This window comes from Sus scrofa, chromosome 6, assembly GCF_000003025.6.
Source record: "Sus scrofa isolate TJ Tabasco breed Duroc chromosome 6, Sscrofa11.1, whole genome shotgun sequence".
NCBI lineage: Eukaryota > Metazoa > Chordata > Mammalia > Artiodactyla > Suidae > Sus > Sus scrofa.
Window position 1 is genome coordinate 120,611,588 of NC_010448.4, and position 24,971 is coordinate 120,636,558.

General features: G+C 39.5%; 1 protein-coding gene across 5 annotated transcripts in view; it reads right to left on the bottom strand.

Annotated features, from left to right (window-relative positions):
• The window catches only part of TPGS2 (tubulin polyglutamylase complex subunit 2), a 64,810-nt gene that overhangs the window by 6,111 nt on the left and 33,728 nt on the right, over positions 1–24,971 (bottom strand). For 3 of the 5 annotated variants that reach the window (XM_021096295.1, XM_021096294.1, XM_021096292.1), the window contains 3 exons: positions 13,927–13,976; positions 12,421–12,508; positions 9,663–9,791 (listed from right to left, as the gene is read on the bottom strand). In XM_021096295.1, coding sequence (XP_020951954.1) covers positions 9,663–9,791; positions 12,421–12,508; positions 13,927–13,976 — 267 coding nt within the window. Of the gene's footprint in view, positions 1–5,742; positions 6,053–9,662; positions 9,792–12,420; positions 12,509–13,926; positions 13,977–24,971 lie in introns of those variants that run through there. The other 2 variants (XM_021096296.1, XM_021096293.1) reach the window with 2 other exon arrangements.

Genomic DNA, 24,971 nt, shown 5'->3' on the forward strand with positions numbered 1-24,971 from the left:
GTTCTTGGCTTGTTAAAACTTCTTAGATATGGTTTAAGTTTCCCATAAAATTGGTAAAGCTTTGAGCCACTATTTAAGTATTATTTTCTGACACCCCCTCGCTTTTTTCAGGGACTCCAATTACACATACATTATACCACTTGTTATCCCTCAGTTCACTGATGCTCTTTTCATTGAAAGAATTCATTTTCATTGAATCTGTAGAGTGCCTTGAATAGTATACTCATTTTGACAATACTGATGCTTCCATTCCAAGGACATGGTGTATCTTTCCATCTGTTTGTATTATCTTTGATTTCTTTCACCAGTGTCTTATAGTTTTCAGAGTAGAGGTATTTTGTCTCTTTAGGTAGGTTTATTCTTAGGTATTTTATTCTTTTTGATGTGATGGTAAATGAGATTATTTCCCTAATTTCTTTGACCTTTCATTGTTAGTATATAGAAATACAATCAATTTCTGTATCCTGCAACTTTACCAACTTCTCTGATGAGCTCTAACAGTTTTATGATAGCATCTTTAGGATTTTCTAGGTACAGCATTGTATCATCTACAAACAGAGATAGTTATACTTCTTCCTTTCCAATTTGGATTCCTTTTATTTCTTTTTCCTCTGATTGCCATGGCTAGGACTTCCAAAACCATGTTGAAAAGAAGTGGTATGAGTGGACATCCCTGTCTTGCTCCTGATCTTTAGCGGGAATTCTTTCAACACTTCACCATTGAGAATGATGTTATCTATGGGTTTCTCATATATGGCCTTTATTATATTGAGGTACGTTCCCTCTGTGCCCACTTTCTGGAGGGTTGTTATCAGAAATGGGTGTTGGAATTTGTTGAAAGTTTTTTCTGCATCTATTGAGAGGATCATATAGTTTTTATTCTTCAGTTTGTTAATGTGGTGTATCACACTGATATTGAAAAATCCTTGCATCTCTGGAATAAATCCCTCTTGATCCTGCTGAATGATCCTTTAGTGTTTTGCTGGATTTGGTTTGATAGTATTTTGCTGAGGATTTTTGCATCTATGTTCATCAGTGATATTGGACTGTAATTTTCTTTTTGTGGGTATCTTTGTCTGGTTTTGTTATCAATGTGATGGTGGCCACACAGAATGATTTTGGGAGTATTCCTTCCTCGGTAATTTTTTGGAAGTTTCAGAAGGATAGGGGTTAACTCTTCTCTAAATTTTTGATAGAATTCACCTGTGAAGCCATTTGGTCCTGGACTTTTGTTTGTTAGACATTTTTAAATCACAGTTTCAATTTCAGTCCTTGTGATTGGTCCATTCATCTTTCCTTTTTCTTTCTGGTTTAGTCAATGCAAGCCTATCAAATTACCAATGTTATTTTTCATAGAACTACAACCAAAATTTAAAAATTTAAATGGAAACACAAAAGACTCTTAAGAGCCAAAGCAATCCTGAGAAAGAAAAATGGGGCTGGAGGAATCAGGCTCCTGGACTTAAGACTATACTACAAAGCTATAGTAATCAAAACAGTATGGTACTGGCACAAAAACAGAAATACAGATCAATAGAACAGGATCAAAAGTGCGGAAATAAACCCAAGCACCTATGCTCATTTAATACATGACAAGGGAGGCAAGAATATACAATAAGTGGTGCTGGGAAAAGTGGAAAGCTACATGCAAAAGAATGAAATTAGAACATTCTCTAATAGCATACACACACAAAAAATAAACTTAAAATGGATTAGAAAGCTAGATGTAAGACTGCACACAATAAACCTCTTAGAGGAAAACATAGGCTGAACACTCTCTGACATAAATTACAGCAATATCTTCTCAGATCCACCTTCTAGAGTAATGGCAATCAAAACAAAAATAAACAAATAGGACCTAATTAACCTTAAAAGTTTTAGCACAGTGAAGGAAACCCTACACACAACAAAAAGACAACCCACAGAATAGATCTGCAAATGAAGCAACTGACAAGGGCTCAATCTCCAAAATACACAAACACCTCCTGCAGCTCAATTCAAAAAAAAGAAAAACAAAAAAACAACCCAATCAATAAAAATGGGCATAAGATCTAAACAGACATCTCTCCAAAGACATACAGATGGCCAAAAATCACATGAAAAGATGCTCAGTATCACTAATTGTTAGAGAAATGCTAACCAAAATTACTATGAGGTACCCACCTTACACCAGACAGAATGGCCATCATCAAAAAGTCTACAAATAATAAATGATGGAGAGGGTTTGGAAAAAAAAGAACCCTCTTACACTGTTGGTCAGACTGTACACTGGTGTAACCACTACGGAAAACAGTTTTCCTCAAAAAAGTAAAAATAGAACATATTATCCAGCAATCTTACTGCTGGGCATCTATCCAGAGAAAACCACAATTCAAAAACCTACATGCACCCCAATGTTCATTGCAGCACAATTTACAACAGCCAAGACACTGAAGCTACCTAAATGTCCATCAACAGAGGAATGGACAAAGAAGATGTGGTATAAGAGTTCCCACTGTGGTTCAGTGGTAACAACTAGTATCCATGAGGATGCCAGTTCAATCCCTGGCCTTGCTCAGTGGGTTAAGGATCTGGCATTGCCGTGAGCTGTGGTGTAGGTTGCAGACATGGCTCCAATTTGACCCCTAGCCTGGGAACTTCCATCTGCCAGGGGTGCGGCCCTACAAAGACATGGTACATATAAACACTGGTATATTACTCAGCCATCACAAACAATGAAATAATGCCATTTTCAGCAACGTAGATAGACCTAGAGATTGTTATACTGAGTAAAGTTAGTGAAAGACAAACATATTATAACACTTACATGTGGAATCTTAAAAAGGGATACAAATGAACTTATTTCTAGAACAGAAACAGACTTACGGACTTTGAAAAGCTTATGTTTACCAAAGGGGACAGGTGGGGGTTTGGGAGGGGCATATGTACACTGAGGTGTATGGAATGACTGGCCAACTGGGACCTGCTGTATAGTACAGAGAACTCTACCCAGTATTCTGTGATTATCTATGTGGGAAAAGAATCTGAGGGAGAAGGGATATGTGTATATGTGTGACTGGGTCACTTTGTTGTACAGGAGAAATTATCACAACCTTGTAAATTAACTATAGTTCAAAAAAACTTAAAAATAAACTGGAAAAAAAATGAGCAGAGTATCTAAATAGACACTTCTCCAAAGAAGGCATATAGATGGCCAAAAAGCAAATGAAAATATGCAAACAAGAAAAAAGAGTTTATTTTCTTTCTGTGTTATTTCAGGTAGTTTATTGTTATGTTTTCAAGTTCTCTAGTCATTCCTTTGGCAATGTCTAAGCAATTGTTAGTCCCATCCAGTATATTTTTCATCTCAGAAACTAGTTTTATCTATAAAAGTTAAATTTGGATCCCCCCCATCTTCCATGTCTGTACTAAGTATTTAGACATATAGTAATATAATGACATTTCCACATCTATATCTGCTAATTCTAAATTGTGTCAATTCTGGATTGGTTTCACTGAATCAATTTTTCTCATTACGGTCATTTTTTCCTGCTTCTTTGCATGCCTGGTAATGTTTGATTGGATGCCAGAAATGGTCAATTTTGCATTGTTGAGTGGTTGGTATTTTTATATTCCTATAAATATTCCCGAGCTTTGTTCTGGAACACAGATACTTTTAGATCTTGTGCTTAGTATTTGTGGGGTAGCACAAAGGCAGCATTTAACCTAGGGCTGAATTTTTCCCCCATCACTTTGGCAGGGCCCTTCTGAGTATCTAATCTGTGTAAACCATGAATTTCTACCTGTCTGGCACAGACAAGCACCGTTCCTGGTCCTGAGTGAGCACCTGGCATTGTTCCCGCTAATCTTATTGAGTGGTTTTGTCCCTGACCTTGGGCAGTATCTTCACATGCATGTGCTCATCAGTTCTCTACTGAATATCTGAGGAGGATCCTCTGCAGATCTCTGTACTTCTCTCTATGCAGTGCATTCAGCTCTGTTACTCAGTCCTATGAACTCCAGCTGTCTTCATCTTGCTGGGCTCTTAGCTCTGTCTTCTCAATTAAGCAAGTACAACAGGTTCTGCTTGGATTCCCCTCTCTATGCTCTTGACTAGAAACGCTCCGACAGTAAGCTAGGGTTCACCTTCTCTGTGACCAAAAAAAAAAAAAAAAAAATAGGAAACTCATTTAGTATGGTTCCTTTCTGCCATTTGCAGATGCAACTCCAGTTTCTGGTTATTTTTGGTTCTTTCTAGTCCTTTTAAGGCAATTTTTTAAAAAAAGTCCCAAGAGTTCACAGTATTATTTATGAGTCTTGATCTGGTAAAAGGGAGTATGCCATATGACCAAAATCATAAGGTCAAATCTGCAATGTCACCATTATTAGTTCCTCACTGAATTTTTAGTTTGGTTTTATGTCTGTGTGCACATTAGCATACTGTCTTATAATCTGTGCATAAGTCGTCTAGTGGATCTTTTTCCGTTACCTGTTACTCGTGCTAGTTCTTGTTCACAGTGTCATTTTTTCATGTGCCTGATTCTTTTATAGTAGGATTATTTTTGAAAAATTATTTCTAAAAAAAATTTGAGGTCTAGGATAATGTTATCTTCCTCTAAGGAGATTTTATTTTTATATAAGTTTTATATTGAGGTGTAATTCACCTACCATACTATTCACTCATTTAAAATGTACAACTCATATATAAGAAAAAAAACAAAAACCAAAAAACTATTTTACATTCTAAAATGTACAATTCAGGAGTTCCCATTGTGGCACAGCAGAAATGGATCCAACTAAGAACCATGAGGTTGTGGGTTTGATCTCTGGCCTTGCTCAGTGGGTTAAAAGATCTGGCATTGCCATGAGCTGTGGTGTAGGTTGCAGACGCTGCTTGGATCTGGTGCTGCTTTGGCTGTGGTGTAGGCTGGAGGCTGCAGCTCCAATTAGACCCCTAGCCTGGGAATATCCATATGCCGCAGGTACAGCTCTAAAAAGGAAAAAAAATAAAATGTACATTTCAGTGTTTTTTAGTATTATTTACAGAGATGTGTATCTATTAACATAGTCAATTTTTATTAACATTTCACTAGAGTGAATTCCTGTTTGTTTCTGCCAAACCCTGAGATTAGTAATATGGAATCAAATTAGTCCAATTTGGGGCTTTAAATATTTTCTGGGATGCACAGAAGATGTACACTTGAGTTTTAGTTCATGTGAAGAGTAGATATTTATGGTTCATTCTGTCCCCTAGGGTGCAGCTCCTCATGGTGCTAACTTAAAAAGTAGGGTAGTTTTTATGGGTGCCGTCTTTTGTAGGTCCTAGACTCCATTGTGTTCTCCTAGTCTCACATATGGGTCAAATTTTCAGCTTTTCAGTAGCCTCATTGCCTCTTTTGAAAGGTATAGTGTACCCTAGGCAAAAGTGGCCTAGATTTCTGTCCCTAGATTTCTATCTTCTTCTGGAGATTAATCTGGTGCACCACCTTCTTAGCTCTTTGATGATTTTTATGTTTTGCCCTGACTTTTCAGTTGTCTTTGGCAGGAAGGATGCTCTGAATTACTTATCTGGCATTACCAGGAGGTCTCTTCATCAGTTTAAGTATGCTCCTAAAAACAGCATACTGATGAGGAATTCTGCTTTCCATATCAATCTTATAGTTTTTGCTTTCAAAAGGGAACTTCAAACCCAGCACATTTAATATAATGATTACGTTTTATTTTATTCTATTATCTATTACTTATATATTTTATTATATTCTTTATTTTTATTCTTATTATTTTGTTGCTTAATTATTTTATAACGTTTCTTTTCCTTTTTTCTTATTTTACTCATGCGATTCAACATTCTCTTCATTAGGTTGAAAATTCTAATGTAATTTTTTTTATTCCTTTAGTGGTTATCTTCCTTTTGTTATTTGTTTGCATGATTGAGCCATATGATTCTACCCTTATTTGAAAACAATATGCCATTGTTTCCCCAACCAGGCAGAATTCTGAGATGGCCCCCAAGATTGCTGCTTCTTGGTATACACACTTTGTACAACTTCCTCCCTCTGAGTGTGAACAGGACCTGTAAATATGATGAGGAATGGTCATTCTCTTGATTAACATTATGAGACTGTTAAAGCAGAATAGAGAGAAAATTCTTTGGCTGAAAAGTGAGCTGCCAAGCTGTGAGAGGGTCATGTGACTAGAATCTGAGCATGGCCTAAGTGAGCTGAGAGTGACCCCTAGCCAAATACCAACAAGAAAACAAGGACTTATTCCCACACCTGCCAGAAACTGAATAAGGTCAACCACCCTGTGCCTGAACTGAGCTAATAGCATCAGCTGATACCTTGACTTTAGCCTGGTAAGACCCTAACAGAAGATCCTACTAATCTGTAGTTGAATTCCTGACTCATTAAAACTGTTAGATAATAGGAGTTCGCATCGTGGCTCAGTGGTAATGAACATGACTTGGGTTCGATCCCTGGCCTTGCTCAGTGGGTTAAGGATCTGGCGTTGCTGTGAGCTGTAGTGTAGGTCAAAGACGTGGCTCGGATCTGGCACTGCTGTGGCTGTGGCGTAGGCCGGCAGTTGCAGCTCTGATTCGACCCCTAACTTGGGAGCTTCCATATGCCATGGGTGCAGTCCTTAAAAAAAAAAAAAAAAAAAAAAAAAAAAAAAAAAAAAAAAGACAATAACCAAACAAACAGCTATTAAATTTGTGGTAATCTGTTATTCAGTAACAGAAAACCAATACACCAATACATTGTTCCTCCCAACAGAGCATAATATTTCTTCTCTATGGTAGGATGAGATCTTCCACTTTCTGCTTCTTTTCCATTTTGTACTACATTTTCTACCATAAGGACTCCCTGGAACATTCTTTGTATTAATTGCTGGGGTGCTATAACAAAGTGACATAAATTGAAAGGTTTGAACAGCATGTTGTCTCACACTTCTGGAGGCTACCGATCCAAGATCAAGGTTGGTTCTTTTTGAGGGAGGTGGAAAATAATTTGTTCCATGACTCTCCCCTAGCTCCTGCTGTTTTGCTTACAATTTTTAACTTTCTTTGGTGTGCAAAAGTACCTAACTGTGCCTTTATCTTCATGTGGCTTTCTTCCTATATCGCTAAATTTTTTGTAGAGTTGCCAGTCATACTGCATTAAGGGTCCAACCTACTCCAGTATGACCTCATCTTTACTTACATCTACAACGATCTTATTTCCAAATAAGGTCACAGTCTGAGGTACTGAGTTTAGGACATCAGCATATGAACTTTTTTTTGGAGGAGGGAGAACACACAATTTAAGCCATAACATTATCTTGCCTTTCTCCTTTCTTTAAGGTTTAGATGAAACATTTAAAAATATTCCTTGCACTATGTCCCCTCTTTTCCAAGAGTTCTTATGTAAAAGTTGTATAACGCTTTTTTTTTTTTTTTAAATACAGTACTTTTTAAAATACAACATACTCCTAGGTAATAAGATTTAAATTTAAACTCTTTCATAGGAGGTTCACTGATCTCTTGTTTCCTTTCCTCTCTATATATCCACACCTTGAGATCTCCATTCTGTTGCATTTGTTTGGTTAGAGTATTTATGTTCTTGAAGTTTTACATGTCCTTTAACGTTCTTCTGATAACCTGAGAGCTAAGTTTGGTCTGTACATAGAGGCCTCTTCATTTTCACTCCTTTTCTCCAAGTAACCTATTTAGGCTTTTTAACTATCTTTTAGTTTCCAGTGTTGCAGGTGGGAAGCCTGATGTCAGTCTGATTATTCTTTCTTCACAGGTAATTTGTTATTTTTGCCTAGAAGCTTTTGATTTTTTCTGCATCACGTAATGCCTAGGTGACTGTTTTCCCCTGGATTCAATCTGAGTCTAGGAGAGCCCTTTTGATCTCCAGAGAAGTCTTCTTTTATTGTTTACTTATTGCCTTTCCATCTATTCTTTTTCTCTTTCTTAAGCACCATAATTCCAGTGGAAGGTCACCTGGATGTATTTTCTACTTCTCTTACCCGCCCACTTTTCCCTTATAATTTCCCTTTTTAAAATTTGTCTAACTCACATCTCAATATTTATACTCTTCTTCATCTAGTCAGTTACTTAACTGGGAATCTTTTTTTCTATAGGAAGTTTTTGTACTGTCTTAATTGTCCTTAAGTGTTCTTATTTTTGTTTCTATTTAGGTTTTCATCTGTGTCTTCTAGCAGTGTTATTTCTCTGGTTCTATATTCTGTTATTTCTTCCTGATTGTCCTCTTTCCACCTGCTAAGTCTGAGAAAAGTCAGCATTTTTCTATTTATGTTTAATGAAACTTAGGTCTAGTTCTTGCACTGTCTTCAAAAGCATGAAACTAGCAGGTGCCAGAAGCCAAGATTTTTTTTTTTTTTTAAATCCCCGTGAATATGCAGGACAGTGTGGTCTTTATCCCTATCTTGGTCCTTTACTAGGGTCTCTTGAAATCCTATCATCTAGTCTACTTCTACTCTCCCAGCCTCAAGGGCAAGGCGCACACTTACTTAACAACTTCTTTGCCTTTCAGAGCTTAGAGAGCCCCAGTACTCACATATGAAACTAAGGGGACCTTTTTTCCCACTCGAGGCTTCCACACATTTCTGCGTGACAGGTTCTTCCTAGGACCTGATTTTTTCAGTTTCCCTGCTATTGTTGAGCTGCTTGTCCAGGTGAAGGGGAAGGCCTTGCCTCAGCTCTCTCTGCAGAACTTCAATGCACTCTAAGTCTGTAGTACTGGGGGATCTAGTTGCCTGCTGAATATTCATTCATTCTCCATTTTTAAACCCCAATTCTGTTGGACTAGGCAATACTACACAGCTAAAAACACCTACTTCCTCAAATACCCTTGCAGCAATGTGTAACATTTTGACTCTGTTCTGGCCAATGGCTACTGGGAGGGGTTTCTGAAAAAACTATTATTTTCCTAATAAAAAGGAAATATTCTGCCGAGGGACAGCTATTTTGCTCTTTACTCTTCTTTTTGCTCCCTGGAACACAGACTTGAAGCTTGGAAGGAGAGCCCACATTCTTCAACCACAAGGAGGCGGCAACCCAGAGACGGCTGTGCCAGGAATCCAGAGGGAGACTCTATCACTGAGTTTCTCAAGCAGCTATAGCAGCCTAGTTTCAGATTGTGTATTATAATAAAAATAAACTCCTATTTAGTTTAAACGTTATAATGAGGGGAGGGGGTCTGTTATATGCAGCCACACACAACTCTGACTGAACAAGCCCTCATTTATACACAACTGACTACATAGCTTTAGCAGCCATCTGAATTAAAAGCTATCTCAATCAGAGGAGGCAAAGAGCCTGGAGGAAGGAAGGGAATTGCGGTCAGACTCCATGAAACCTCTCAACACTGACATGTGGAGTGAAGTGTACTCTATAACATTCATTTACTTACCAGGTATTCATTCATTAACTACCTACTATCTGCCAGGGACTGAAGGGGGTGCTAGAAACAAAACCAAGATCCCAACTCTGGCATTTTCCTCATGAAAATTTCCTTTTTCATTTCAATACAGGCTGTTTTTTTACCTTTTCCCCAGAGAAGCTATGAATGGAGGGGTTTGGGTTTAGGGAGACATGTTACAATGCCACAATTTTCAATATTATAAAATGAAAACAAGCAGGCTGATGTCTAACTCAAAGCAGAAGTTACTCCAGTTACCTTCTTGTGTATCGTCCTCCAGGTCTGCCAGAGTTGGTGCATTAGGAAGTGAGTACATGGAAGACTGGTTGAGTTGAGTCAGTTTTGAGATGCTGTTAATTGCCATGCTGCCCAGTGGAATGGTATGCTCTATGGGAACATTTGAAAAAAAGAATTACATGAGAGATAAGCTAGTTACCATGGTCAACATAAGGGTTTCTGCTTGAGAAACCTAAGCCCGGCTATTTTTTGATCCAAGGGCTGAGGAAATGAATGGAAGTGGAACGAAGAGACTCAATGCACTATCTGCTCCAAAGCACCAGTGTTTTATACCAAAAAAAAAAAAAAAAAAAAGAAAGAAAAAAGAAAAAAAAAGGCGGCTGGGGCCTGGGTGAAGACTATATAATATGTTAGAGAAGAGTACCAAAGAAAATTAAAAAAAAAATCCAAAATAGACAAACAATTCATGAGGTTCAATATAAAAAAAATCAAAAAATAAGCAAAAGATCTAAATACTTATTTCTCTGAAGACATATAGATTGCCAAAAAACACATGAAAAGATGTTCAACGTTGCTAATTATTAGAGAAATGCAAATCAAAACTACAGTGATGGCCATCATCAAAAAGTCAATAAATGCTGAGGGGCGCATAAGAAAGGGAACCCTCTTACTGTTGGTAAGAATGTAAATTGGTACAACCACTATGGAAAACAGTATGGAAGTTCCTCAAAGAAACTAAAAATAGAACTACCATAAGATCAGTAATTCCATTCCTGGGTGTCTATCCAGAAAAAATCATCATTTGAAAAGATACACACATGCCAATGTTCACTGCAGCACTATTTACAACAGCCAAGACATGGAAAACAACCTAAATGTCCATCAACAGAAGAACGGACAAAGAAGATATATACATATACCCAACAGAATACCAACCAGCCATAAAAAGGGAATGAAATAATGCCATTTGCAGCAATAAAGATAGACCTAGAGATTCTCATACTAAGTGAGGTTAGAAAAAAACATCCTATGGTATCACGTGTGGAATCTAAAAAAAAGGATACAAATGAACTTATTTGCAGAACAGAAACAGACTCCCAGACTTTGAAAACAACCTTACAGTTACCAAAGGGGACAGGGTGCGGGAAAGGATGTGTTGGAGGTTTGGGACTGACATATGCACACTGTGGTATATGAATTGATTGGCCAATAGGGACCTGCTGTATAGCACAGGGAACTCTACCCAATATTCTGTGATAACCTATATAGGAAAAGAATCTGAAAAAGAATGGATGTTAAGGATCCATTTATAACGGAATCACTCTGTTGTACAGGAGAAATTATCACATTATAAATCAACTATGTTTCAATAAAACTTTAAAAATTGAAAAAAAGAAAAATGTTAAAAAGGATACTGAAAAGTTCATGTTAAATGCTCAGCAGTAAGCGATAAAATATTGCTCTGGTCAACTGTGAGAGAGAAACAGGAATGTCTGGGGAGTTGCCTTACAAATGGAACTCAGGAGGTAGAGGCAATGAAGGGAAGGAGTCAATTATGCAGATGTGCTGTGTGATAGAAGCTACCATATTCTTTTTTTTTTTTTTTTGTCTTTTTGCCTTTTCTAGGGCTGCTCCCAAGGCATGTGGAGGTTCCCAGCCTAGGGGTCTAATCAGAGCTGTAGCCGCCGGCCTATGCCAGAGCCACAGTAATTTGGGATCTGAGCCGCCTCTGCAATCTACACCACAGTTCATGGCAACGCTGGATCCTTAACCCACTGAGCAAGTCCAGGGATGGAACCTGCAACCTCATGGTTCCTAGTCGGATTCCTTAACCACTGAGCCACGACGGGAACTTTTTTTTTCTTCACATTCTTAATGACAGTATGTAGGGTGCTTCCGAAGGACCTAAGTAGATCGAGGGATGTGGCTGGAGTCTGGAGGCAATAAGGGCCTTTTTTTTTTTTTTTCCTGCACCCACTGCATGTGGAAGGTTCCAGGCTGGGGACTGAACCTGTGCCACAGCAGCAACTTGAGCCAAAGCAATGAAAACACCAGATCCTTAACTCACTGAGCTTCCAGGGAACTCCGAATAAAAGCCTCTTGAGGACTGGGGTGGGGGGGGTCTGTGTCAGGAATGAGCTGGACTCCAGTGGCTATATCAGGCTTCCCCAGCCCACGAAACATCAGTAGAGTCTGCACCTAAATGTGCAGCACTGACTTTCATGCCTGCATTATACCCGAACCTCTGATTATGTATGAAGCTGTGAGTTCCCACATTTATAACACAAAAATTTATCCTAGACACATTTAATACCAGGGATCAGAGTCTGCAAACTGAGGTGGTTGATAACTTAGGGTGAGGAAATGTGAAGAAGAGATGGGTAGGCTCTGGTCTGAGGTCTCCCCACACTGGAAACGAAGGAAGGCTGTCACTGCAGCTCACCCTGAGGAGGCCACTCCAAGGTGGAACCCTCAGAGACTTTAAATGTGAGGTAGCTCAGGATTTTTCCCTCTCCATCATTCCAGCAGGAAGCCTCTAAACTGACCTTCCAGTTAAGTACTGGATAGACTCTCTGGGGACTGGGGACTGGGGACCGGGTGAAGCAATGATGGTATGTTAGCTCTGGGAATAATTGCAGCTTCTGGACACTGTGCTTTAGGAGAATCCATGAAAACTGTCCAGATTCAAAAACTCCTTAAGTTGTAGAGGCCCTCAGAGTTGTTTCATATAACCCCTCTGCCAGGAAAATGTTCCTCTACAGCAAGAAAGCTGACTCACCATCCAGCTTCACACTCCATGTCATGTGGAAGCCATTTGTCATCAGGTAAAAGTTCTTCAGATCCTCAGGCAGAAGGCAGTTATTTTTCTAGAATCACAAAGCAGGAGAGTGTTAGGGCTGAGAAGCAGGGCACAGAGCTATTCCTATGCCTTAAGGCTACTGGGGAATGCTATTTACCTTGTTTTGGACACCCCAAAACAGGAAGACTCTGATAATTACCCCTAAAGCTCTACTGGTGAGTTCTGGGTTGAGATGACAACAAAGTAAGCTCCTCAACTTTCCTCATTTCACAGACACACTGAATCTACAGCTAACATTGAACAATTTTCCCTCAGAGAAATCCAGAAACTAGCTGAGAGATTTCTACACATCAGGCAAACAAGACACATCAAAATGGCTAGGAGATACTGATCGGTCTTGCAATAAAACCTACTTTCTGAAAGGCGACATACAGCCTGGAAGGAACTCACAACTCCCAGATTCTCCCTTAAGGGTTTGGGCCCAACATCTGATGTCCTAATTTTCAACACTTCAACATGAGAGATGGGCCCTTAAAACATCTAGCCCTGAAAGCAAGTAGGGCTTGGGTCCAAGAGACCCACAAGGTTACAGTGAACTTTTTCTTTTTTTCTTTTTTTTTTGTCTTTTTGCCTTTTCTAGGGCTGCTCTCGAGGCATATGGAGGTTCCCAGGCTAGGGGTCTAATTGGAGCTGTAGCCGCCAGCCTACACTGGAGCCACAGCAATGCCAGATCCGAACTACGTCTGTGACCTACACCACAGCTCACGGCAATGCTGGATCCTTAACCCACTGAGCAAGGCCAGGGATCGAATCCACAACCTCATGGTTCCTAGTTGGATTCCTTAACCACTGGGCAACGATGGGAACTCCGGCTACAGTGACCTCTTAATGGGCTCTTGTGGACTCATTGTGGCCATACCCTCAGGGCCCATTGTGGAGGCAGCGTAATAAAATGCTCAGTCTTTCCATTAAAGAAGACTATTTTCTTGACTTAAAAGCTTTGGCCCAAGGGGTAGCCTTCTCATTTACACACTGCAAAGCTCTCCATAAACCAGGGAGGCCAGTGGGCACCACACCACCTTCATGTTCTCCTGCCACACTCACCTGTAACACCCAAAAAGGAGCTAATTCAAACATCTGACAGCTTTGGAGTTCCCGTCGGGGTGCAGTGGTTAACGAATCCGACTAGGAACCATGAGGTTGCGGGTTCGATCCCTGCCCTTGCTCAGTGGGTTGACGATCTGGCGTTGGCGTGAGCTGTGGTGTAGGTTGCAGACACGGCTCGGATCCTGCGTTGCTGTGGCTGTGGCATAGGCTGGTGGCTACGGCTCTGATTAGACCCCTAGCCTGGGAATCTCCATATGCCATGGGAGCAGCCCAAGAAATAGCAAAAAGACAAAAACAAAACAAAAACAAAAACAAAACAAACAAAAAAACATCTGACAGCTTTTTGCAGCTTTTGCAGCTACTACTCACGGGACACACCTCTTGATTGCCTGGCTCTGGTAGCTCACATTCCTGAATTCTACAGGACTCTAATAAAAAGAGTAACAAAGGGTGGGATCAAGATGGCAGAGGAGTAGGACTTGGAACTTACCTTCTCCCATAAACACATCAAAAACACCCCATCTACATGAAGCACAATTTACATAAACATCTACTGATCTCTGGCAGAAGGTCTCAGGCTTACAAAAAGGGCAAAGAAATCCTCCCCATAAGTGGTAGAACAAAAGAAAAAAAAAAAAGACAGAAGGAAAAAAAAGACAGAAGAAAAAGAAATCAGGACAGGACCTGCACTCCTGAGAGGGAGCTGTGAAAGAGGAAAGGACTCCGCACCCTGGGAGGCCACCTAACCAACAGGGAGATCAGCCAGGACAGAGGGGAGCCAGCCTCAAAGCCTCGGAGAAAAGTGCAGCAGTGGGTCTGAGGAGGGCAAAATAGAGAGTGAGCACTGCATAGACAGTTGGTACCACCGCCTGGAGCAACAGAGCCTGATATACTTGGGTAGGGGGCTGGGCACTGGGGACAGGGCTTCGGAGGTCATATCTGGGGAGAAGACTAGTGTTGGCTATGTGGAAACAGCCTGTGGGGGCTAGGGAGTGGTGCGCCACAACCAAAGAAGTGTGGGAAGAGGCCTGGACCCACCAGAGAAGCAAGGAGCCATTGTTGGCAGTGCTAGGGAAGGGGTAGGACCACCACAGAAACGTCTTTTTCTGTGCATGCATGGGTTCTCCAGTGGCAGGGTACCTCTTGTGCAGTCTACAGGGGAAACTGCAGACTGTTGTAGCCATCTTGGACTCCAGAGGTGGATGTGGCTGGCCACAACTAAGGGTCCAGTGACAGGCACTACCTGCGGCTCCAGTCACCTCAGGAGTTGCTGCTATAGAGGGCCCTGCAACTGAACACTGCCCATTGCCACCACTGCCCTGTAAATAAATGCACAAGTCCCACTGCTGCGGCTCTGGGGGTCACCTCCACCTCTCTGAGATCATTGCCACTGCCAAGGGCTATGCAACCAGGAGCAGCCTGCAGCCCCCATACCCCCGTGGATCACCACTACTACCAAGGGTCCAGTGACCAGGCACTGCCTGCAGGTGCTGCCTATTGCCCCCACCACCCTGAAGCATACACAGGTCATACACCTGCACATCCTCTATTATGGGGATAACGACCTGCACATATTAAGAAAAGAGACAGCAAGCATCCAAACCAAAAGAAGCCCTCATGTCAAAAAAGTAGTAAAGCTACAAAGCTACCAAGAGATGCTCTTGCATATAAATATCCCTCCAATGCTATATAGTTGTTATATAGTTGTTTTCCCTAAACTCACAGAGTAAGAAAAACATATGCAATCTCTACAGTTGAACAGGCTCTGAGTTTGAAAAGGAGGGGTTTTGTTTTTATTTTTTTTTTGTTGTTTTTTTTTGGGTTTTCGGGGAGTTTTTTTATTTTTGGCTGCAGAGAGTGGTAAGATATATTCAAAGTTCTACAAGAGAAAAATTCGCAACCTAAAATACTCCACCCAGCAAGATTATCATTTAAAATAGAAGGGGAAATAAAGAATTTCTCAGAAAAGCAAAAACTAACAGAATACAGTTATACTACTAAACCTATCCTAAAGGCAATACTGAAAGGTATGCTCTAAATAGGAAAGAGGTAAGCAGATGTAGGATGGAGGAAATTACAATTGGAAAAATAATCACTTATATAAGCCAGGATACAGATCAAAAAGAAAAACAAAACAAAACAAAATAAAACAACCCATTTGTGAAAGCAATGATATACACAAGCAACAGCAGAAGGATAAACATGAAGATGTAAAAAAGGATATCAAAATCATAAAATACGGGGAGGGAGAATAAGAAAAACCTAGACTCCTTTTTTTTTTTTTAAAGAATGTGTTTGAGCCTATAAGTCTATCAGTATAAAGCAAGCAGATATAGGAAAGGGTTAACATACTTGAAAAATAGGGCAACCACATATTAAAACCACACAATACATTCAAAAAACCCAAAAAGAAGAGGACACAAGCATAAAGTAAAAGGAAATCACCCAACCATGAAAAGAAAAAATAACAAAGGAGATACACATAATAATGGAAAACAAAATTTAAAATGGCAATAAATATATATTTATCAATAATTACCTTAAATGTCAATGGACTGAATGCTCCAATCACAAGACAAAGAATGGCAGACTGTATGAAAAAACAAGAGCCTACAATATATTGCCTGCAAGAGACCCACCTCAGGACAGAGGACACACATTAATTGGAAGTGAGGGGATGGAAAAAGATATTTCGTGTGAATGGAAATGACAGGAAAGCAGGAGTCACAGTACTCATATCGGACAAATAGAATTTAAAACAAAGGCCATAAAGAAAGATAAAGAGGACATTATTAATGAAAAAAGGATCAACTGAAGAAGAGCATATTATACTCATCAATATATATGCCCCTAATATAGGGACATCCAAATTCATACAATAAATACTAACAGACATAAAAGGAGAAACTGATGGAAATACAATTATAGGAAACTTTAACACCCCACTTGCATCAAAGGACAGAACTTCTAGAAAGAAAATCAGTAAGGAAACAGAGGTCTTAAATGATACAATAGAACAGTTAGACTTTATTGATATTTTCAGGATATTACATTAAAAAAAGAGTGTATATTCTTTTCAAGTGCACATGGAACAATCTCAAGGATTGACCACACATTGGGGCACAAAACTAATCTCAACAAATTTAAGAGTATAGAAATTATTTCAACATCTCCTCTGACCACAATGACAAGAAACTAGAAATCAACCACAGGAAAAGAAATGAGGAAAAAAAACTGACTACCTGGAGACTAAACATGCTACTAAAAAACCAATGGGTCAACCAGGAAATCACAAAGGAAATTAAAAAATGCTTTGAGACAAATGACAATGAAAGCACAACAATACAAAATCAATGGGATGCTGCAAAAGCAGTTCTTAAAGGGAAGTTCATAGTGATACAGGCCTTCCTCAAAAAACAAGAAAAATCTCGTCAACAACCTAACCTACCACCTAAAAGAATGAGAAGAAGAATGAACAAAACCTAGAGTTAGCAGCAGGAAGGAAATCATAAAGTCAGAGAGGAAATCAATAAAATAGGGATTAAGAAAATAGAAAAATCAATAAAACCAAGAGCTGGTTCTTTGAAAGGGTAATAAGCAAAACTGACAAATCTCCAGCCGGCCTCAGCAAGAGAGAACCCATATAAATAAAAATAAGAAATGAAAAAGAACAAATCTCAACTGATACTGCAGAAATACAAAGAGAGAGAGAGAGAGAAAAAGAGTGCATGCACACGAGAGAGAGACTACTATGAATAATTATATGGCAACAAATTTGACACCCAGAAGAAAGGGACAACTTTTTAGAAACACAGAGCCCACCAAGACTGAATCAAGAAGAAATTGACATTTTCAACAGACTGAGCACTAAAAACGAAATTGAATGTGTAATAGTAATAAACCACTTCCTACAAAAAAAGGTTCAGGACCAGATGGCTTCATAGGTGAATTCTACCAGACAAACAACTTATACTGATCCTTCTTAAACTCTTCCAAAAGATCGAAGAAGAAGGAACACTCTCAAAGACATTCTATGAAGCCACCATCACCCTAATACCAAAAAACCAAAGACACTACCAAAAAAGAAAAGCATAGGCCAGTATCTTTGATGAATACAGAAGCAAAAATTCTCAGCAAAAATTTAATCAAGAAATATAACAACACATAAAAAAGATCATACAGCATGACCAAGTGGGATTCATCCCAAATTCAGAGGGATGGTTCAACATACACAAACAAATCAATGTCATACACCACATTAACAAAAGAAAAGTCAAAAACCACATGATCATATCAATAGACGCAGAAAATGCATTTGACAAAATTCAACATTCATTCATGATAAAAACTTTTACCAAAGTTGGTACAGAGGGAATGTATCTCAACATAACAAAAGCCATTTATGGCAAACCCACAGCCAATAATAATATTTGACAGAAAAAAACAAAATCTTCCCCACTAAAATCTGGAAAAAGACAAAGATGTCCACTCTTGACACTTCTATTCAACATAGTATTAGGAGTTATAATCACAGCAATTAAACATAAGATATAAAATGTAACCAAACTGGAAGGGATGATATAAAACTGTCACTATATGCAGATGATGTATTATATATAGAACACCCTAAGGACTCCAAACAAAAACTTCTCTATCCGATAAATGAATTCAGCAAACTAGCAGGATACAAGATTAACATTTAGAAATCAGTTGCATTCCTGTGTATTAACAACAATGAAATAGTAGAAAAGGAATATAAAAAAACCCGTTAAAAACCACAACAAAAATACCTAAAATATAAAAAAAGAATAGGCGCTCCCGTCATGGCGCAGCAGAAATTAATCCGACTAGGAACCATGAGGTTGCGGGTTAGATCCCTGCCCTTGCTCAGTAGGTTAAGTATCCGGCATTGCCGTGAGCTGTGGTGTAGGTTGCAGATGTGGCTTGGATCTGCTGTGGCTGTGGCTGTGGCATACGCCAGGGGCTACAGCTCTGATTAGACCCCCATCCTGGGAACCTCCATATGCTGTGGATGTGGCCCTAAAAGGACAAAAGCCAAAAAAAAAAAAAAAAAAAGGGAATTAGAAAAAAAATCGAGGAATAAGCCTGACCAAAGAGGTGAAATACTTATACTCTTGACAACTACAAAACATTAATAAAGGAAATTTAAGAGTATTCAAAGAAACATGAAGGTATCCCATGCTTCTGGATTGGAAGAATTAATGTTGTGAAAATGGCCATACTACCCAAAGCAATCCCCAGATTTAATACAACCACGATCAAATTACCCTTGACGTTTTTCACAGAACTAGAAGAAGTAGTTCAAAAAATTTACATGGAAATATAAAAAACCCAGAACTGACAAAGCAATCCTCAGGGAAAAAAACAAAAGCAGGTAGCACAACTCTCCCAGATTTCAGAAAATATTACAAAGCTAAAGTAATCAAGACAGTGTGGTATCTGTACAAAAACAGACATACAGGCCAATGGAACAGAAGAGAGAATCCAGAAGTAAATTCAGATACCTACAGCCAATTAATCTTTGACAAAGGAGGCAAGAATATAAAATGGGAAAAAGAGTCTCTTCAGCAGTGGTGCTGGGATAACTGGACAGTTACATGTAAATCAATGAAACTAGACCACTCCCTCAAACCATGTACAAAAATAAACTCAAAATGGCCTAAAGGCTTAAACATAAGATATGACACCATAAAACTCCTAGAAGAGAAGGTAGGCAAGACATTCCCTGACATGCATTGCACAAACCAACAACCCAATTGAAAAATAGGCAAAAGATCTGAACAGACATTTCTCCAAAGAAGATATACAGATGGGCAACAATCACATGAAAAAATGTTCAATATCACTAATTATTAGAGAAATGCAAACCAAAACTACAAAGAGGTACCACCTCCACCAGTAAAAATGGCCATCATTAACAAGTCAACAAACAACAAATGCTGTAGAAGGTGTTGAGAAAAGGGAACCCTCCTACACTGTTGGAGGGAGTGCAAACTGGTATAATTACTATGGAAAACAGTATGGCGGTACCTCAGAAAACTAAGTATAGGAGTTCCTAATTTGGCTCAGCAGAAATAAATCTGATTTGGAACCATGAGGTTGCGGGTTCGATTCCTGGCTTGCTCAGTGGGTTAAGGATCCAGCGTTGCCGTGAGCTGTGGTGTAGGTCACAGACTCTGCTCAGATCAGGTGTTGCTGTGGCTCTGGGACAGGCTGATTAGACCCCTAACCTGGGAACCTCTGTATGCCACAGGTGCGGCCCTAATAAAAAAGACTAAAAAACAAACAAAAAGAAGGAAAGAAAGGAAGGAAGGAAGGAAGGAAGGAAGGAAAGAAGAAAGGAAGAAAGGAAGAAAGAAAGAAAACTAAATATAGAACTACCATATAACCCAGAAACCCCACTCTTGGGCATATATCTGGATACAAAGTTCATTGAAAAAGATACATGCACCCATATGTTCATTGCAGCATTATTCACAACAGCCAAGACATGGAAACAAGCTAAATGTCCATTGACGGATGGATTAAGAAGATGTGGTATATGTACACAATGGAATACTACTTAGCCAAAAAAATAACAAAATAATGCCATCTGCAGCAACATGGATGGAACTAGAGACTCTCCTACTGAGAGAAGTAAGTCAGAAGAGAAAGACAAATATCATATGATATCATCTATATGTGTGGAATCTAAAATGTGGCACAAATGAACCTATCTACAAAACAGAAACAGACTTCAGACATAGAGAACAGACTTGTGATTACCAAGGGGAATGGACTGGGAGTTTGGGGCTAGTAGATGCAAACTTTTACATTTAAGTTGAATAAGCAATGAGGTCCTACTGCATGCTACAGGGAAGTATATCCAATCTCTTGGGATAAACCATGATGAAAGGTAAGAGGAATACACACACACACACATATGTATGACTTAGTCACTTTGCAATACAGCACAAATTGGCACAATATCATAAATTATACTTTAATAAAAAACAAATTACAAAACAAAAACCAGAGTGACAGATCTTCAACAGTTATCCCACCAGGGATTAGGGCAAAGGTAGACTGAAATGCCCAGTCTTTCTGGCAAAGAAGCCTACATGTAGATCTTAACTGCAGCCTCAGGGTCAGGCTTATAATTCAACAACATCTAGGGGCCGACTGCAATCCTTTCCACTGGGAAGCCAGTGGGGGCCATCTTTGCCTCTCCCTCTGTCCTGACCTGGATCACCAGTGTGTCTATGAATGGAGGTTATGCACATACCTGGTGCTCCAGCTTTGTGGCTGATGCCTAACAGGATACATCCTTTGAGAGATGGCTCTGGTGAGCAGCTTTTTTTCATGAATTCAATGGGATGGTAAAAGACAAAGACAGAGTTCTTAACTGGCTATTCCTCTACAGCTCAATGCAGTGGGAGCTGAGAGAATGCCTATCTCTCACTCTTCCCTGATAGTGGTATATTTGCATATTTTAAAAGCTGCTGCCTGAGTGTGCAGCTTCCAATCAGCCGAAGCTAGCTACTAAGATCTTCCCCTTTGGGACACTGACAGGTATTGGCATACCCTCAACTACTGGAAACCACCAAGAATAAAGTGGGCTGGACTTTATTGGTTTTCAATGGTTTGAAAAACAACCAAGGGCCAGGGTAGGGTTGAATAATAAGGTTTATCTTTTATGTGAGGCCCCTCCTTCAGGGTTAGGAGAGGTGGCCGTTTTATCTAATGCATAGAAACCAACAGAGAGAATCAAGAAAAATGAAGGAGCAGAGGAATTTGTTCCAAGTGAAAGAATTAGATCAAACTCTAGGAAAAGACCTTAATGAAATAAAGGTAAATGACTTTTACCTGATGAAGAGCTCAAACAATGTCATAAAGATGCTCACTGAGGTCAAGGGAACAATGTATGAACAAAGTGAGAATTTCAACAAAATGACAGAAAATATAAGAAAGTGATAAACAGAAATCACGGATGTGAAAAATACAATAACTGAGAATTTCCATCATGGTAACAAACCCAACCAGTATCCATGAGGATGTGGATTCGATCCCTGGCCTCACTCGGTGGTTTAAGGATCTGGTGTCGCCATGAGCTGTGGCATATAGGTCACATATGTGGCTCAGATATGGCATTGCTGTGGCTACAGTTCCAATTTGACTCTTAGCCTGGGAACTTCCATATGCTGCAGGAGCAGTCCAAAAGACAGACAGACAGACAATAACTGAACTGAAAAATTCAGTGAAGGGGTTCAACAGCAGACAAGATGAAGTGAAAGAAAGGATCAGTGAATTAGAAGATAGGGAACTGGAATTCATCCAATCAGATAAGTAAAAAGAATAAAGAATGAGAAAGACTGATACAGCTTAAGAGACTTAAGGGACTTAATGATCAAGCAGACCTTGTGATCACACTTACAGGGGTGTCAGAAGAAGAGAGAGAGCAAGGGGGGGAAGTTTACTTGAAGAAATAATGGCTGAAAATTTCTCTAACTTGGGAAAGAAAAGAGACTATCTGGAAATAGATCCAGGAATCCCAGGGAGTTCAAAAAAAGAAGCATCCAAAGACACGTTGTAATTAAATTGTCATAAGTTAAAGAAGAAAATCTTAAAAGCAGCAAGAGAAAAACTACCTGTTATGTACAAGGAAACCCCCATAAGACTATCAGCAGATTTTTAGGCAGAAACTTAGCAAGCCAGAAGAAAGTGGCACAATATATTCAAAGTGTGAAAAGAAAAAAAAATGCAAACCAGGAATACTCTACCTGGTAAATCAGAATTTGAGGAGAAATAAAGTTTCAGAATTTAAGGAGAAATAAAGTTCCAGATACAGAAAAGCTGAAGGAGTTCACCACTTGACCACCCTTACAACAAATGTTAAAGAAACGTCAAGCTGAAACAAAAAAGTGCTAATTAGTAACAGCAAACAATATGGCAGTATAAATCCCACAAACATAAGTAAATGTATAGTTATATTCAGAATAATCTAATGTTGCCATGGGGGTAAATTAATCACTTAGCATGAAGTTTCAAAGACAAAGTAGTGAGATGGTATTAAGACGGCAGAATAGAAGGACTAGAGCTCACCTCCTCTCACAAAAGCAACAAAATTACAACCAACTACTGAACAACCCTCAACCAAATAGACTGCAAACTATCAAAAAAGATATCCTATTCCAGAACCACATCAAGACGGTAGGAGGGTCGATTACAGGATATAAGCAACCCCATACCCAATGGGTGGGCAGCCCACAGGCTGGAAAGTAACTGTATCACAGAGACTCTCCTACGGAAGTGAGAGTTCTGAGCCTCACATTAGGTCCCCACACCTGGAGATCTGTCATTGGGAGAAGGAGCCCCTGGAGCATTTGGCATTGAAGGCCAGTGGGGCTTGTGCACAGGGGCTCCAGGGACTGGGGGAAACAGAGACCCCATTCTTGAAAGGCACCACAGGCTTTCATGTGCACTGGGTCCCAGGGCAAAGCAGAGACCCCATAGGAAACTGGGTTGGGCCTAACTGCAGTTCTTGGAGCATCTCCTGGTAAAATGGGGGTTGGGGGGGTGACTGTGGCTCATTGTGGGGGTAGGACATTGGCAGCAAAGGTCTCTGGAATAATCTTCAGCATGTGTTCCTTTAGAGGTGGCCATTTGGGAAAAATCCGGCCCCACCCATCAGTGCTAAGAAGCCCAGGCCAAACAATAATCCAGGTGGGATCACAGCCCCACCCATCAGTAAACAGGCTACCTAAAGACCCCCCCACCACCACCACCCAGGCACACTGCTGCCTCTAATATCACTCACAGAAAAAGCCCCACCCACCTGGGGGATAAGAACCAGCTCCACCTATCAGTGAATGCACCAGTCCCTCCCATCAGGAAGCCTACAGCAAGGCCCCATACTAACTTTGGCCACAAGGGGAGGTGGATATCAGAAGCAAGAGGGGCTATAGCTCTATTGTCTGCAAAAAAGGAGACCACACCAAAAATCTATACAAGATGAAAAGACAGAGAATTATGACTCACATAAGGGAACAAGAAAAAAAGCCAGGAAAACAGCTAAGTGATCTGGAGATTATCAACCTCCATGAAAAAGACTCTAGACTGATGATAGTGAAGATGATTCAAGACATTGGAAATAAGCTGGAGGCAAAGACTGATAAATTACAAGAGACACTGAGCAAAGAAATACAAGATTTAAGGATTAAGCAGGCAGAGATGCAAAATACAGTAAGAGAAATAAAAAAAAAAAACACTAGAAGCAACCAGAATACAGCAGGATACAGGAGGCAGAAGAATGAGCAAGTGAGGTGGAGGACAGACCAGTGGGAATCACTGATGTGGAGCAGCAAAGAGAAAAAAGATTGAAAAGAAATGAAGACAGTCTAAGAGAACTCTGGAACAACGTTAAATGCACCAACATCTGTATTATAGGGATGCCAGAAGAAGAGAGAGAGAGAAAGGGCCTGAAAAAATATTTGAAGAGATAACAGCAAAAACTTCACTAACATGGGAAAGGAATCACTCACTCAAATCCAGGAAGCACAGCAAGTACCATATAAAATAAACCTAAGGAGGAACACCCTGAGACACATTTTAATCAAACTGACCAAAATTAAAGACAAAGTGAAAATACTGAAAGCAGCTAGGGAAAGGAAACAAATAACATACAAGGGAACCCAAATAAAGTTATGGGCAGATTTTTCAGCAGAAACTCTGCAAGCCAGAAAGGAGCGGCATGACATACTTAAAAGTGATGAAAGGAGAAAATCTTCAACCAAGATTACTCTACCTAGCAAGGCTCTCATTCAGATTTGAAGTAGAAATCAAAAGCTTTACACAGACAAGCAAAAGCTAAGAGAATTCAGCACCACTAAAACACCTTTACAACAAATACTAAAGGAACTTCTCTAGGTGGAAAAGAAAAGAACACCGGAAAGAAAAATATTACAAATGACAAGGATCACCAGTAAAGGCATACATAGAGTAAAGGTGAGAAATCATCTGCATGCAGATATGCTACCCAAATCAGAAATCACGGAAGAGGAAGGTACAAATGCAGGACACTGGAGATGCACTTGCAGTTAAGAGACCAACAGCTTAAAACAATCTTGTGTATGTATATGTATGTGTATATATATATATGTGTATATATATATTTATATATCAAAACTTCAGGGTAACTACAAACCAAAAATCTACAATAGATAAACACACAAATAAAAGATAAAGTAGTAAAATAACTATGGTAAAAGTGACAAAATATACTACATTTTAGTAGTAAAAATAACAATAATTTGTTAATAGACATGTCAGATAAAAAAGATGTAAATTATGACATCTAAAATGTGTGCTGGGAGAGTAAAAATGTAAAGGTTTAAAATGCATTCAAACAAGATGTTATCAGCTTA